Raw genomic sequence first — 18,174 nt, 5'->3', positions numbered from 1 at the left:
TATTTTAAACCACAAAAAGATGTCTTATTTGGGGTGCAGCTCACTCAGACACAGCACAGTATTTTTTGGTTAGCTAAGCATTTTCACAGTAAACTCTCTGTCCTCACAGTATATACTGCAGTGTAGATAGATACCCTTGTGAAAAATATTTGTACGCAAGTGCAGCTCATTTCAAGTTCTAACAAACCTGCATTTACACAGGAGCCTGCTTTCAGATTACAGTTGCTAGCTAGTGTCTGACAAAGAAACATACACAGTAACAGGAGACTGTTTGCAGATTGCAGTTGCTAGTGTCTGACAATGACACACAGATTAAAGATGCATACTTTCTATTACACCCTTCCCACCCACTCCAACTATTGTACCTACAAGTCTATCTAATGTCGACTAGTATTGCTGCTTGCAGCAGAACTACTTATATGCAATCCCAAAACACGCAAGATCCAACATTTCCAGTAAAATTAAATATTGCCTCGTTTTGAGAACCAATCCAATCTACTTGGATACCCCAAATCCTGTTCTGCTGGATTCTCATGAATCTGAGCCGCTCATCTCCATTTAGAATACATGACTAATGTAAATATTTCAATAAATAGCTGACATTACCTATAATAAGATAATTGGGGAGATGTATCAAACATTCTGAAGAGGACAAGTGAAGTTGCGCATAGTAACCGTTTCTATCATTTATCTAGTACATTCTATAAAATGACTGGTAGAATTTGGTTGCTATGGGCAATTTCTCCACGTATCCTCTTTTATTATTATTATTATTATCATTAGCATTTATTTATAAGGTTTCACAAATTTCCACAGCCCATACTTAGTAAAGGTAGAAGACCGGGTAAACATGGCAACAATGTACCATGGTTACATAAAGTAACACATTTACAAAAATACAAGTGTAAGCAGTGGCATATCCAGGGGCATCAGTCGGGCAATCAAGGCGATCAGAGTGAACCCAGCAACAGCCCTGCCCTGAGCCCACCCTTGTTACTGAGGACGCAGCCAGGATATGCTTTAGGCACATCTTTATATGACTGCATACTGTACTTAATATTTGACACATGCAACTCAAAATACACATGTAAGATTATATGCAATTGTGTTTTATATTGGAGACCACCACATAATTTATGTTTTTGTTGCAAAAGAAAGGGATATATTGTTACGTATTCAAATATTGGAAGTTACTGTAAACTATACAGTAGTTGCCTAAATAATGATGAAAACAATCACAAGGTGTAATAAAGCATTTAGTGATGTAATAAAATCTACATTGAAACAAAACAGTAACTTTGATACAAAACAGTAACTTTCCCTTTTTTTTTCTTTTTAAACAGCTGATTGTCTTCAGTTCAAACCACTATCTGAACAGATGAATCTGTAAGTTTCAAAGCAAAAAAGGAATACCTCCACCAAACTTAGTAATATGATCAATATTTATTATTTTTGATATAGTATACCAACATAACTGAAATTAAGGTAGAGCAATACCAGGTTGTATAAATCTTAATTGTTGGTGGTGCTCCCCAGGGCTTATGTTTATAGAGTGTATGGGTAGGTTTTGGCAAGCGAGCAAAACAAAAAAGAAAAAACCTCTTTTTGGGGGCACTCTTATTTAAATTTCAAATACTTATATTTAATAGATATACTTAAACATATAAAGACACACATAGAAAAAACAGAAAAAACACACAGAAAAAATTGTCCTTATAAAGGGACAATAGGGTACAATTGCTTCTTATCAAGTGATAATGGGAAGATATCCCAGAGAAGCGATCCCTAATGGTTGGGCAAAAATATTTATTAACCACGCTGCTCAGATGCAGGTGTTGATGTAATATTAATAGGCACGAATAGTTAAATTATTGTGTATAATATATAACATAGTATTCACAGGTAACCAAAGAAAAAAGATGCATACCCAGACACCTAAGAAAAACACAGATGACCTTAGTCTGAAAATGCAGTCACATTTTCATATGCAGTTCCACAGATATATAAAACTTGCAGGTTCAAAAGACAATATAGACTTGCCTGTATGTATATATCAAAATACTGTAGCTAGAATACCAGAGACAGACCCAAGGCATCTGACATGTAGTTGCCAGATATGTGCTTTAAACATATATAGTTGTAATACCAGATTTTCTGGTTTCAGCAATACCAATGGTCGCAATACCTTTAAATGCAGATTCCAAACACATTAGCAACATTCTTGATGGTCATCTAAACATTTGTCTATGATAGCACACTATATCTCAGGTTTAATAAGTCTGCAGTTATTGGCAGTACCAGGTTTTCTGGTCTAGGTAAATAATTGCTGTATCTTTAGATGCAAATTTTGTACTTATTAACAACACTTCAGATGCAAATTTTGTACATACTATCAACACTCCTAAAAGTGTCTATATTTGGTAACAAGTTTGTATCTCAAATTTTTGCAGTATAAGCAGTGCCAGGTTTTCTGGTCTTGGTATTATCATTAATCACTGTGCCTTTAAATGCAGATTCTATACACATAATAAACCTCTATATAGTTTCCTGAGTGTTTGGTATAGAATGAGTGTTGGTAAATACTTAGAATGGAGAAGGAATGTCTGGCACCTATGACCCAACTACCTCTGCTGCTATCCTGTGTGGATGCTAGTCCAGAGAACGGGAGGTGAGAGAGCAGCTGGTAGGACAGACAGAGGTATAGTATTGAGACACTTCTTGCTGTCAGGACCCGCTACCACCCACCACCCTGTTGTTAAAAAACATTGCAGGGAGGTAAGGGAGGTGCGCAACCTGATGAGAGAGTGTTGAAAAAAGATAATGTACCTTCACAGAAGTGTGGTGTTGCGGTGGGCTGATCTCTGGTCTGGTTCCTGTGTTGATGAGTGCCTGATGCCGTGACTCATGTGCGCACCATGAGTACCCGGAAGTGACATATGACGTACGTTTCACCCTCTGCTGGGCTTGATCACATACAGCCGCTGTATGTGATCAAGCCCAGCAGAGGGTGAAACGTACGTCATACATCACAGTAATGGCCACTTGTGCATACCTGATGGCTGCGCATGCACAGTAGGCCACCGGGGGTACTGTAGCACAAAGTAAATTGATCGCATTAGCTTTACACATTGCAGGGACGGGATCCTGTCGGAGCTCCTGTCCCTGGTGTGATTAGTATAATTTGTTTTTGACATGAATAGCGATGATAAGACATTATACTTATCGGGTGAAAAATCCCAATGGTTCTTAAATGGGTTCCTTAATTGCTGCTCCATTTTCTTATGTGTGTATTATGGATTATTATGAGGTTACTTTCTACATCTCTCCCCAGGTTTTCCTTGTACTATGTTGGAATAGGAGCTGCTGTTATAATCTTTGGATACTTCCAGGTTTCCCTGTGGGTTTTAGCTGCCGCCAGACAGACGCGAAAGATGAGGAAAATGTTTTTCCATTCAGTATTATCCAAAGAAATGAGCTGGTTTGATGTCACCAAATCTGGAGAACTGAACACTCGTCTTACACAGTAAGAGACCAAGGGGTAAATTTAGTGCAGGTTTATAGAAGTGGAAGTGTTGCCCATAGCAACCAATACGATTCTAGCTACTATCTTCTAGAAGGTGCTAGATAAATGATAAGTAGAATCTGATTGGCTGCTATGGGCAACACTTCCATTTCTATAAACCCGCACTTTAGTAAATATACCCCCTACAGTATAGTCTATTCTTGTCCACATGACACTTTATAAACTCACTGATGGCTGGTATCATCCCACACTTACCAAAGCAGTTAATAACACTTATCTAAATTAAAATAACACTGAGACATATGTTGGCAGGAAAAAGGGTCAGTTTACTTATTATAGATAAATAGTTGATAGAGAAAGTATACTGTAGTGAAGAAGAAAAAACGGCCCCGCTCAGAGTATCACCATCTGCCAAAACACAAATCACCAGGCCTAGATGGGGCCAGCTGCCAACCCATATCACAACACTCGAGGTATCAAACTGCCCTCCAATGACACAAACAATCTGAACTGGTGGTGCCGCTTACCCTAGTAGGGTAGAATCAGTCTCACCCATGTATTGGTGGTGAAAGCATGTCAAGACCAATAGCAAGATGTTCTGTTACCAATCTTTCCACATGCCGAAAAGCTGACAAAAACAATTAGGGAGGGAGGGAATGCAAACCGAAGAAGAGAACTGGAAATTTCCAGAATGCTAATAGAAAACTAAAACCCCCTCCTACCAATCCTGCCCTTAAGAAATCACACTACTTAGGGAAACACCTTTAAAAACACATCTAATTATTAACTCCTGCTTTGTCAGTTTAAACCCCTGCCAGGCATATGAAATACCTTCTGAATCTCTACTTAATTTAAAATAAATAAATATATCACCAAATGAATCCTCAGGCGCTAGATAATACTGGACTGATCTGTTGATTTTCTGATTTCTTCTTTCGGATATATGTTGTCTCCTTCACGCGGTAACACCGCTGGCCACTCAAGACCATAACTAAACCTGTCTGATTGCGGGGAAGATTGTGACCGTGATGCACCGCCACGTCAATTCTGGTTCGGGCTGCAACTTCCGGTTCCAATCGGGGATTTGTGATCAGCGGGAACGATATCGAAAGAAGAATACTGTGAAACTGTGGAATGGGGGGATATTGGGATGGAATGGGAGGATCATTAGGGTCTGAATAGTGGTTAGACTCCATGTCTGGAAATAGGTTTTTGCAGGATTAGGACATAGGATGGGTATAAATAACCATGGAATTAGCATTCTCAGTGTGCCTGGATAAAGATTAAATCCAAATCGAAACGCGTTGGCTCAGAGGACTAGGAGGGATTGGCTCTCTACACCAAAGGACATTGGACGTGGTGATACGGTGACGCCTGATGCACTACTACTAATGCCATTTTTGTCTACTTTAGATTTAAGTGGACCTTAAGATCTGGTGAGTGAATAACCAGTCCCTGTTATGTGTTACTTAATATCTTTATAATGTTGAATAAAAAAATTGTCCTTCACTATATGGAGTTTCTCTTCCATTTATATACGGAGTGACAATCTGCAACAAAGGGACAGAATATTACAGCTGGGAGACCAAAATTGGTTTTCACACAAGCGATATCTGTCTACCATACATGTAGACCATATTACCTGGTAGGAACCCAAATTTTTTCATGCTGTGTTAAAAAGTTGTGATCACCCTATGTGAGGTTTATATATTTTTGTCATTTTCGGTATATCCAAAAGAAGAAATCAGAAAAATAACAGATCAGTCCAGTACTATCTAGCACCTAAAGGTTTCATTCGGTGATATATTTATTAATTTTATTTGTTGGAAACAGGTGTTTTTTAGGTGACTCCATTATATCACATTTCCCTGGGCTGCTAGGTTGCGCACTTGTGTTCTTGTCTTATTATATTTTGTACTCTACTTAATTTGTACATTATTTTACAATTATTGTTGTTGACTGTGTTTTATTTCTGCTAGAGACATCAATAAAATTAATGATGGAATAGGAGATAAAGTTGGCCATCTTGTACAGAATGCTTCAACGTTTGTGGCAGGATTAGCAGTTGGACTATCCAAAGGTTGGCAACTTGCACTGGTCATCATGGCCACCAGTCCACTTGTAGCAGTATCAACTGCCATATGCTCCAAGGTAAAGACCGCAACATTTTTGTATAATATGCAATGTCGTATTTGGTAATGTTTCTGAAACCTTTGAAGGTTGGTATTTGGGTAAAAATAGGTTCTATTTGAGCAATATAAAAGTATGTAATAGCGGTTTGTGAGGCCAAATCTGAATACAGGTGGATAATTGCATTTATTAACTAGTGTGCAATGCAGATGCAGCTGATTTGTGTGCAACTCTAAATCAGGCCCTTTGTGAATAAAGCAATTAGTCTCTTTTGCAAAAGTTGCATTATAGCCTCTCAAAAATAGCAAATAACGATGAGATTAAGATTAAGGACATTTCAAAAAGGAGCTCTAATATTTTGAATGCTACCTGCATAGCTCCTAAGCAAGTTATTGCTGGTTGTACTAGATGCTGAGCAAATATGAACATGTTTTAACATCACTTTTTGCCTTATTAAATAAAAAATTACTAAATCACTTCTATTGAAATGTATTACTGAATGTTTTCATATGCCCCATTTTCATCTCAACTGGCTGTATTCCATTAAAAGGATATATACTGTATACAGCATATTATGTGACAATTCTCATGAATACTGAGAGACAAAGTACAGAATTGAGTCTCCACAAGTAACTTAATACCTAAGCTGTCCCATTTAGAGCTAATAATTTCATGTCTTAATAGAGCATCGTGGAATATTTGAAACCATTGAGTACTTTGGAGAAGTTTTCAGTGAACACTATCAGGGAAGCCAATTACCCGCGTTGGCCGGTGCAATTAGAGGGGTTTACCCCGCGTGTTAAACCACAGAGGTGCTATTTTCCTCACAACTTCTGGAGCTGAGAGGAAAAGTCTGTGATAAAGGCACCCACAGGGTGTTATCGCCCTGAGGAGTCCATTGATTCTACATTTTACACGGAATCAATGGGCTAGCACGCGTTAACCCTGGGTTTACCAAGCATGAAAAAAGGCAGTTCTATTGAATAGCTCAAGGCATAAAACCCGGAGCTTTTCCCCGTGCAGCAAACCCTGTGGCTAAATGGATTCCCACGGGGGCGTATTAAGAGAGGAGAGGGCCCATGTACAAACGGGCCCCCTCCTCTCTGGCAGCACAGTAGATTCTGTCTTGGTGCCAGAATCTACTGTGCATGCTTGGATCTCCGGGAAAATGGCACCTGTGCCTTATTCCCAGGGACATCTCTACTGCACATGTGCAAGTCACCGGGAAAAGAGCAGCACTCTGGAGACTGTGGATAGGTAATTTTAACTATATATGGGTGCTGGGTGTACAGTGTGGGCCCCTCCTGGACCTAGGGGCCTGTGTACACCACACACCCTGCACCCATTATACATACGCCATTGGATTCCCAGTTATGAGTGAGTCTAATCTTCAATAATGATTTTACTGATAGTGCATAGAGGCCTCATAAAACCTGGTAATGTTACATTTGAGGCATTTAAATCTAATAATGATAAATAAACACAGGGAAAGGGTTATAAATAAAATATAAATGTTATCACACCAGTCATGCAATTCTATTCTGTGTACATCTTTAGATGGTGGTATCGCTGACAAATGAGGAGCTCTCCGCTTACGCAAAAGCCGGAGCTGTGGCTGATGAAGTTCTCTCCTCCATACGGACAGTGGTGGCATTTGGAGGACAAGAGAAGGAAATAAAAAGGTTTTATTTGATATTAATATTAAAAAGAGGTCCACAATTGGAAATGTCACACTATTCTAAAATATATGCATTTGTATATTTACAGATACACAAACAATTTGGAACAGGCCAAACAAATTGGAATAAAAAAGTCCATTACTTCCCAGTTAGCTGTTGGTGTTATGTTCTTTATTATATATGCCACCTATGGTCTTGGATTTTGGTATGGTACAACATTAATATTGGGAAACAACGGATATACCATTGGAGATGTTGTTTCTGTAAGTTTAACATTTAAAATTAATATTTGGAGAATAAAATGCATTGATTTAAATACAACATAATCTGTTGTACATCAAAATATTATTATTATTATTATTATTATTATTGTTAATAATAATAATAATAATAATAATAATAATAATAATAATAATAATAATAATAAAATTAATAATAATCATCTTTAAAAATAACTCACACCACTGTTTTCAGTCCTTGCTACCTAATTTAATTTAATTTGTTAGATCATTGAATGTAAATAATGCACAATTATTCCATAGTCAAATTGTTTGATACATTTTTTTCTTCATTGGGTAATTTATTTCTGTCCCTACAGGTCTTTTTCAGTGTTGTCCTCAGCAGTTATTGCATTGGCCAGGCGGCTTCTCACCTTGAAGCGTTCTCCGTGGCAAGAGGAGCTGCTTATAGTATATTTGATATCATTGACCAGGTAAGACATAGGGCTGATGAAGAGTTGAATGAATGTCCATTTGTAGAGTGTATCTTGTGGAGTGTATCTTGCTGAAGCAGAACCCTACGTATTTCAGTCGTATCTCCACTTATGACTGAAGGGACATAAATGGGCTGTAGCCTAAGTTCAGTGGGGGAGTGTTGATGGAATTCCGGTCTAGGCAGAGTTGTGTATGACACGCTTGTTTCCAGATGGATATTTTACACCAAAGATAGGGCTGATCTAAGTGTTCACTGATGACTGGTATCAAAGCAAGTGTATGGATAGGGACGGTTCCATGGATGCAATGCGGGAGAAATTATGACTAATGTGCTTAACTCTGCATCAGCCACATAGAGAATTGTTGAACTTATTTCATAGAATTCTTCTTCTCTGACAAGTCTACATAACTTCTGTATTACTGTAAGATGTTTACAAGAATCCCCTACATAATTATTGTCGGGTTTGTGTAGGACTAAACAATGTAGTGGTAACACTGATTATGTGCCACAGATACAGGTAGTAGAACTGGATTCTATTAGGGTTTTTCACAGGTAGTGTTGAGGCACAGAGGGTAATGGACCCCCAGTGTTCACCAGGAACCACGCTTTGCTGCCTGGAACCTGCATGTTGCAACCCCCTTAAGGTGATTTGCTGGGAATAGGATGGTGTGGTACTAGAAGCAGGGTACAAATTCATGTCCCGAAGAGTGGTCAGACCATACCTCCCAACAATCTTATGAAAATGGGGTGTGGCCTCATGGGAATGGACACACCCCTGTTTTCTTCACTCTGGTGGCTTGCCCAGCACTCCCAGAGATGCTGGGCTGCCACCCGGTTCTCACTGCACTATGAACAGATGTGGGAATTTATTCACCTGCTGCTCTGCTGCTAAGCAAAGCAGCGGTCAGACTCTGAGTGCCCCCACCCCCTCGCAGGACTCTGCAACCCCCCGGGTGGGAATTTATATAATGAAATGGTTAGGGTTACAGACATATGCCCGTATTCAATTTGAGGCGAAATGTCGGAATCGGCGATAATTTATCGCCGATGACGTCATTTTCGCCTATTTCAATTATCTCCGGTGCGAAAAATCAATGTAAAAAAATGGTGATAAATATTTGCCAGCCTTTAGCAGGTGAAAAAAACTGCAGAATTGTGGTTTAGGGGTGCAGGCTTAAAAATAGCCTGCACCCTTGGGAATGCCCCCTTAAAACGAAATTTGCAAAAAAAAAAACGGGACACCCCAAAAAAATTGTTTAAAATTTGGGGGTGAAGAAAAAACAATAGGGGAACAGTGTTAAAAATAGCTAAATAGGTTCAGGGGTTTTCCTTAAGTAAGCGGCAGGTGTTTTCCAGAATAGGCTATTAGCGGCAGGTGTTTTTTTGCAGAATTTGAAAAAATGACTTTAGGGACTTCAAAATATGCTAGTACCCATTTTCATGTACCCCAAATTTGATGGGACCACTTTTAAAAACGAAAAAAAAAAGCTAAGTGCTCTTCTGCATCACTTCTTCAAACCCGACTTTCTTTTGCAGGCAAAAACGGGGGTACCCATAGTGATACCCCTGGTCTGGACATCTTTAGGTGGGTCCTACAATTTTTTCCCAAAAATTCCCAGATTTTTTCGCCAATCAAAGTTTCGCTTGTTCCCAACTTCACCTACTTTGGAATTGAATAAGGGGAATAGCGGGCACGCGCGCAAAACTTTTCCACCTGGATAACAGACGAAGGAGACGAAAAGTCCAGCAAGCGAAAGTCTGGACTTTTCACCTCAAATTGAATACGGGCCATAGATTCAAAAACAAGGTAGTTATCCAGAGTCTGAGTCACAGCCATATCATAGTCAGGAGCAAGCAATGGTCTAGTATAAAGGATGGCAATACACTGGATAGGTAGATGCTGGAGTTAGTGAATTGACCTGTAGCTCGAATTTGGTGTCACAGCATAGAGCGCCATGTGGTCATGTGACTGCTAATACAAATTGCTGCAGAAGTCATATGCCTGGTCCTGATGTGGAGGCTCCGGCTGAGGGTGGGATCAGCTTCATTCTAATTCTGAGGATATCAAGTAGCCCAGAATATACAGTAATACACAATTACATGGCTAGGACGATAAATCAGGTTGCTAGACTAGGGTAGCTATGTCTTAAATAAACAAACTATTTATTATCTGATTTGCATAGAACTGTGGATCAATCATATAAATACAATCCCTCACTGTTACTAGACCCATGGATATTTAAACAAGCTAGGTTCTGATTACACTATAGAGCTGTTTGACTTGGCCTGGGAATTTAATTATCGATTATAATATAATTATCAAGTAAAATCACTCTTTTGATTGAATAAAGCCTTATAATGCATTTAATCTTCACATTTTCTAGTACAAATGCATCTCCTAACCCAGTATAGCAACCTAACATCTTACAATATTAAACAGTGTATGCCGTATAACATACAGTAGGAGCGAAACATTGTGGCTGAATAGAATTACTTTTGGCAAACAGGATATAGATAACATTTATTATAATAGTGCTAGGTCACAAAGTTCCACGTTTGAGACACAAAAGTCTAATATAATTCAAAATGGCAAAGTCTGTAAGAAAAAATGCCCAGGGTTATTATAACTGTATCTTGGCGTGGGCCTTAATACTGTGGGACACGAGGTGCAAAGTATGGTGATGAGGGTAACATGCTGTTACACCAGTGCTGGCTAAAGAGGAAAGTCGGCACTCAACGGTGGCTTTAAAGGAGTTGGAAGCCTGCTTGGAGCAGTTGGTCTTCCGATTAGGGGAATTTAATATGGAGCGAAAACTCAGTTTTTGCATTAATATCGCACCTATGACGTCATTATCGCAGGTTTTAGTTTTACACTGTATTCAATTTCAAAGACTTTTTCGCAGGTTCGAAAAGTCTTTGAAAAAAAACGGGCATAACTTTTCACCACTGAATAGGTGGCGAAAAAAAGTGCAGAATTGGGGTTTAGGGGTGCAAGCTTAAAAAAATAGCCTGCACCCCTGGGAATTACATTTTAAAAATAACTGTGTCAAAAAAAATAAATAAATAGGGACACCCCAAAAAATTAATTTAAAAATTGGGGTGAAAAAAAAAACTGGGAAAAAAGTGTTTAAAAATAGGGAAATAGGTTCAGGGCTATTCTGCAAGTATGCGGCAGGTGTATTCTAGAATAGGCTATTAGCGGCAGGTGCATAGTTGCAGAATTTTTAAAAACTTACTTTAGGGACATAAAAATATGCTAGTACCCATTTTCATGTACCCCAAATTTGATGGGACCACTTAAAAAAATGAAAAAAAATAACCTAAGTGCTCTTCTGCAACACTTCTTCAATGTCGGGAAAAAAACACCTGCTGCGGCTATTTAAATCCCCGACTTTCATTTGCAGGCTAAAACGGGGGTACCCATAGTGATCCCCCATGTTTTTACAACTTTAGGGGGGTCCTACAATTTTTTCCAGGAACATTTCGTAGTTTATCGCAAATCCCACTTTGCCAGGTCCCGTTTTCGTAGATTTTATATTGAATACGAGGATAAAGCGGCCGCACGCCCGATACTTTATCCCTGAAAAATCCCCGATGTGGAGCAAAAAGTCCAGCACGGACTTTTTGATCCCATATTGAATACCCCTCTATGAGGCGATCCTTTTGTTTTCTATGCAAACCAGTGTTCTGTCTGTAAGTCAACTGAATATGTTACTGCTTGATACCAGACAGAACCAACAGTGACTGGCAAGACACAACTTCTATTCACTTATGTGATGATGACATAAAGTACTCTATAATTTCAACATGCTTTCTTCCAGGGCATTTTAGTCAAGCGTAGGAGCATTTGGGAACTTGTAAAAACATGAAAGATTATATGTTGATCATTCCTCGCACCCCTTTAGGCTCCAACACAGATAACACACACATAAAAACTAAGGGCCCTCATTCAGAGCCGTACGCTCTGAGCAGAGCGCACGCTCTGAATGAGGGCCGGGCTCCATTTTCATGGAGCGTCCTCCTGGACGCTCGTATAGCTGTGGGTCACCACCCACAGGCTATACGAGCGTGCTTTGTGATGGCCGCGATGGTCGAGACCATCGCGACCATCGAAATTGCGAGCCGGAGCCTGCGGTTGAGGTTTTCAACCGCAAGCTCCGGAGTGATTTTGGCTCTATCAGAGCCAAAATCACTCCCACTGACATCACTAGTGATGTCAGTGGGCCGGCTTCTGATGGGAGGCGTTCCCGTGGGAACGCCCCCGTCAGGGAGGCACGCCCCCGGCACGCCCACCAAAGGGGGCGTGCTGTCAATCAACATTGACAGCACGCCCCCTTTGATCGGACACAACGAGCGAAGGACTTTCCTTCGCTCGTCGCGTCTGGCGCATGCGCACGACGGAGCTCCCTCCGTCGTGCGCATGCTCAGTGCATAACATCGACCCACTTGCGAGCGGACAGCCGCTCGTGAGTGGGTCTGAATCAGGCCCAAGGTCTGTATGGCCTTAAATTCACCATGGTATGGTAACTATGTGATTGGTAATGTTGCATTTATATTTTTATATTGATCGTATTGTGTTTTAGGTTACTGATAGAAATGGGACAACGTGTGGAAATACAGTCTCACTTTCATCAAATCCTTAAATCCCATTCTAATTTGTGTATCCAAGGAAATGTTGGTTGATGACTGATCACTCATAGCTGGGATCCTAACTAATATTTATATGTCTTTATTATGACCTTTAGACATCATTAATAAACAACTTTTCAACTGAAGGGCACAAGCCCGATAATATAAAGGGGAACATTGAATTTCAAAATGTGGATTTTTGTTATCCCTCAAGACCAAAGGTTCAGGTAAGAGACGGTCATGTCATGATTTCAGGCTGCATTATGTCAGTGACCGATATATTGAAACAAACAATATATTGTCTGTACAATGGTCTGCTTAGGCTCATGTATCATCTTCAGAAGCTAGAAGTTGGTAATGATTGCATACACAGCAACTGCATATTTAACTCTTTATATTATCTATAGTACTATAGAACTGCCTTCATATTATGTTATGTAAATTGTCTTATCTATAATAAGCATTGTCCCATGTCTGATGCTTATCCCAAAGAGTGTCTGTATTATTACTGCAATATATATAGTTGAGGGTCATTCGACTCCTTCTTATATCACTGTAACCCTAATGGGTGCACACTTTGGTAAAAACAAATAAGTGTCCTACACTTTGCTGCTCTAAAGTCTCTGGCCCTCATTCAGAGCCGTACACTCTGAGCAGAGCGCACGCTCTGAATGAGGGCCGCCCTCCATAATTATGGAGCGTCCTCCTGGGCGCTCGTATAGCTGTGGGTCACCACCCACAGCCTATACGAGCGTGCAGTTTGATGGCCGCGATGGTCTTGACCATCGCGACCATCGCCACTGCGAGCCGGAGCCTGCGGTTGAGTTTTTCAACCGCAAGGCCCGGAGTGATTTTGGCTCTATCAGAGCCCAAATCACTCCCACTGACATCACTAGTGATGTCAGTGGGCCGGCTTCTGACGGTAGGCGTTCCCTTGGGAACGCCCCCGTCAGGGAGGCACGCCCCCGGCACGCCCACCAAAGGGGGCGTGCTGTCAATCAACATCGACAGCACGCCCCCTTTGATCAGACACAACGAGAGAAGGAAAGTCCTTCGCTCGTCGCGTCTGGCGCATGCGCACGACGGAGCTCCCGCCGTCGTGCGCATGCGCAGTGCACAACATCGACCCACTTGCGAGCGGACAGCCGCTTGCGAGTGGGTCTGAATCAGGCCCTCTGTTCCGCTAGAGTCTTTGTGCCTTATTTACAAAGTACAATGGATGCACACCATAAAACGCATACTAGTATGTTCAACATTGCCACCACAAGTTTCTCCATTTTACACAACCATTCAATTAAAGCTTTTCTGTAGCAACCTGAAAAGAAAATGGTTAAACACATAATAAAACATCAACATGTTGAGAGACTTCGAGTCAATCTTCTTGGTAGACACAACCAGTAAGGAGCTGACTGGTTGGTATTTTATCTCTCTCCGAGACTTAGTAAATCTCCCCCTGTGTGTCTATGTCTAATGGGCTCCACCAACGTAGTCCGTCACGAAGGCAAAAATAGTGTCCCGCTAAAAGTATATGATGTGATTTGAAGACCACCAAAATGTCAATTCCTCTATGGTTGAAGATGTGTGAATCGGGGGTAGGAAGTTTTAGAAAATATCTGTATGTAACAGCCAGAGGTATATCTAGGGGTCTGAGTAAGGGACTGATGCCCCCCTGTGTCACTCCAGGCTCCCCTGTGTCACTCCAGGCTCCCCTGTGTCACTCCAGGCTCCTCTGTGTTATTCCAGGCTCCTCTGTGTCACTCCAGGCTCCCATGTGTCAATGCAGGCTCTTCTGTGTCACTGCAGGCTCCCCTTTGTCCCTCCAGGCCTACCCTGTGTCACTCCAGGCCTACCCTGTGTCATTTCAGGCCTAACCTGTGTCACTCCAGTCCTACCCTGTGTCTCTCTAGGCTCCCCATTTGTCACTCTAGGTTTCCTCTGTGTCTCTCCAGGCTCCCCCTGTGACACACCAGGCTCCCCTGTGTCACTCTAGGCCCCCATGTCACCCTTCTGTGTCTCTTCAGTCTTCCCTGTGTCACTCCAGGTCTCCCATGTCACCCCTTTGTGTCTCTCCAGACCCCTCCTTGTGTCACTACAGACCCCCAACAGTCACTCCCCAGCCCCCCCCGTGTATCTCCAGGTTTCCCTCTTGTGTTTCTCCAGGCCCTTACATCCCACTGGCTCCAGTCCAGTCACTTACCTTATTCTCTTCTGGCTGCTGCTTCTCTTCGCGCCTGGTCATGGCTCCTCTGCTTCTCAGCGGTGCAGTGCTGCGTGATGTCATGACATCATGAGCGCTGCGCCGCAATTAGAAAGAACCAAATCTTTATTGTACTGACCTCCTGTGCCAGATGGGGGCCTTTGAATCGCCCAGTGAGGAAGTGACTTCCCTGGCCAGTGGCGTCTAGGGCACGTGCCCTACTTTAGATCTGCCCCTGGCATGGGTGGCACCACCAAGCAGTGCTCCCTCTGGGCCAGCACCCCTGAAAAGTGCCAACCTGGCCAATGGTTAGATACGTCTCTGATAACAGTCACATGGGCTCTGGTTAAGAGGAGGGGGCACTTTGGCAAAATATTTTTCTAGTTGACAGGGCAACTTTAAATTACAAACAACATAACATAGTTCTGTTACAAGGGGATGTATCATTTATTATTTGATTATATATTTGTTTTTCTTTTCATATTTCATTTGACTGAAGGTTTTAAAAGGACTTAGCCTGATGGTGAAATCTGGTCAAACAGTGGCACTGGTTGGACAAAGTGGATGTGGTAAAAGCACCACAGTGCAGCTCTTACAGAGACTGTATGAACCAAAAGAGGGCAAGGTAAATATGTTTTATCCATTCAGTAAAAAAACAGAAAACAGCACTAGTGGGAAGTGTATTCAATTGTTCAATTGATATAATATAAAAAATATATATCTTATATATAAAGATATATCATATATACACACATGGCTTGATTAAGAAACATAACCCTTGATTGGGATCCAACTATATATTTTTTGTCTGAATTTAAATTACTGTTGGATGGTGCCTTACAAGAAGGGATCATATCTAGGGAGACATGGCGTTTCCTGTTCATTCCCTTCCCCACTATTCCGGGGTATTATAATTTACCCAAAATTCACAAATCCCTCACTTCCCCCCCAGGTCACCCTATTATTTCTGGTATCAATACACTCACCTCCAATCTTTCTTTTTATGTTGACTCCTATTTACAACCTCGTGTCCCAGCGCACAGATCCTGTCTCAAAGACACTACTCATTTTTTACAATGCATTCAAACTATTGAATGGAAAGAAACATACGCATTCCTCACACTGGATGTCCAATCCCGATATACAAATATTCCTCACCAATTAGGGATTGACATAATTGCAGCCTGTCTTTCCAGAGATGAGGACCTTTCACAGGGACAGAAATCTTTTCTTTTGTCATCCATTTAATTTATACTCTCGCACAATTATTTTCTTTTCTCTGACACATTTTACTTACAGGTCATGGGGACCAGATTTGTGCCGAGTTACACCAACCTATACATGGGGGAATTTGAGGACCTCCATGTGTGGGGTGGCGGGCACGGTGCATCTCTGGTCTTCTATGGCCGTTACATTGACGATCTTTTTATTATTTGGAATGGGGATTATATTTCAGAACAACACTTCATTTCTTCTCTTAATTCCAATGCTTTCAATCTGTCCTTTACCTTCACGTATGACAGGAAATGCATTGACTTCCTGGATGTGACCCTGGAGGCAGTTGGCACAACTATACATACTTCTAATTATATAAAACCAGTTAGCACTCAGTCTTACCTTCATTTCCAAAGTGCCCACTACAAACCTTGGAAGCTCAACATTCCCAAGGGACAATTAATACATCTACGCAGAAATTGTTCCCTTGATAGTGTGTTTAGGGAACAGGTCTGCGAGATGTTGAATGCATTCAGATGCAGAGGGTACCCAGAGGGTATTTTACAAAAGGTTCAGAGGGAGGTTCTTGAGATGAATAGATCAGATCTTTTACAATCCAAAATTAATTGGAAAGAAAGACAATCCTCAGAGAAAGATCTGGCATTCATCTACAAGTATACCTCAAGGAGATAAGAGATATTATAACAGAAACTATAAAATACTGAGTCATGATAATATTTTGAGAGATTTCTTGCCCAATAAACCACTTATTATCTATAGAAAGAATAATCTTTGAAGAACATACTTGCCCCAAGTCATCTAAAGACACCCAAGACCTCTACCCCCAGTTTGATAAATCCTCAGGATCAAGAAAGGATACCATCTAGACCGCTAGATGTGGCAAGAACAGATGCACTATGTGCACCCATATTCAAAGATGGACTAACACTATATATATGAATCATTCACTATCTGTAGTTTCATGAATTGTGATTCCATCTATGTTATTTATTTATTAACATGTGGGTGTGGTCTAAAATATGTAGGCCACACCACCAGAATGATCAAAAAGAGATTCATGGAACATCATCGCAACATTATTAACCAAATTCTCCAACCATAGTGCCTCCAAGCACTTTACCGAAATTCATAAAGGTGACATTAGTAATCTATCTTTCGTTGGTATAGAACAGATTCTGAGTACATTACGTGGATGTGATAGATATAAAATCTTGTGCCACCAAGAAGTCTTGGTGTTTAAGTTGAATACCTTACATCCAGAGGGCCTTAATGAATCTGTAGAACTCAGATTCCTAGATAAAGATGTGGTGCCCTTTTCTCCCTTTCTTTTGCCAGGAAATTTATTTATTCCACAGTAAATTTTTATGTGTGTTCTGATGTATTTCATTGGTTAAATTACAGCTGATCTAAGATTTACTGTTATCTAAACTGATTATCATAAGTTTAATCTACAATAACCTCTCAATTGTGTCCTCACTCTTTAGTAAGAATACTTACAACTTAATAAGAAAATGGTCTCAATGTTTCTAAGTATTGCGGAGTCACGAGATGTGTGATCCCACACATGCAGTTACTATAGCACCTTATTCGAGAATAGATCTACTGTCATTAGAGTCTGCCGCTAGTCCGTGGAACTGCATATGAGTCACGGACACGTGACCGGCTCCAACCAATTGGGAGATCCCCACATACCGCGAGTCACATGACCGGACAGCGCTCACGTGATTGCGACTGGGGAACAGTAAACACAGGTATATACCTGATTTTAAGTGCTAATAACACTCGTTTTTACCTACAAATGTTATGTGGGTTTTAGTTATGATTGCCTACTCTTGTTATAGGACTTACTTAACATTATGTTAGATGGCTTGGTTAATTATCCATAGACACCTGACAATGATTCCCTCATTAGAGCAGACAACTATGGAAGTTCCATAAAGTTGTCATGAGACAACTATGGAAGTTCATACATTTGCTCCTGATGAAGGTGTGGGTCACTTCCACATGGAAACGCGTTGAGTTTATACCTACTGGATCCCTCACTCACTAATTATATATAGGAAGAT

The 18,174-nt window shown here is 40.8% G+C and overlaps 1 protein-coding gene across 2 annotated transcripts in view; it reads left to right on the top strand.

The window, feature by feature from the left end:
• LOC148476983 (ATP-binding cassette sub-family B member 5-like) overlaps window positions 1-18,174 on the top strand; it is a 118,445-nt gene that overhangs the window by 52,137 nt on the left and 48,134 nt on the right. For both annotated transcript variants that reach the window (XM_088457391.1, XM_088457390.1), the window contains exons 6-13: window positions 1,344-1,386; window positions 3,332-3,523; window positions 5,503-5,674; window positions 7,211-7,335; window positions 7,421-7,595; window positions 7,931-8,044; window positions 12,792-12,902; window positions 15,372-15,497. In XM_088457391.1, coding sequence (XP_088313517.1) covers window positions 1,344-1,386; window positions 3,332-3,523; window positions 5,503-5,674; window positions 7,211-7,335; window positions 7,421-7,595; window positions 7,931-8,044; window positions 12,792-12,902; window positions 15,372-15,497 — 1,058 coding nt within the window. The remainder of the gene's footprint in view (window positions 1-1,343; window positions 1,387-3,331; window positions 3,524-5,502; window positions 5,675-7,210; window positions 7,336-7,420; window positions 7,596-7,930; window positions 8,045-12,791; window positions 12,903-15,371; window positions 15,498-18,174) is intronic.

This window comes from Taudactylus pleione, unplaced genomic scaffold (genome assembly GCF_031769625.1).
Source record: "Taudactylus pleione unplaced genomic scaffold, aTauple2 ptg000758l, whole genome shotgun sequence".
NCBI classification, from domain to species: domain Eukaryota; kingdom Metazoa; phylum Chordata; class Amphibia; order Anura; family Myobatrachidae; genus Taudactylus; species Taudactylus pleione.
Note: the sequence above shows the minus strand (reverse complement) of the source record. Positions and strands in the feature narration are given on the sequence as shown.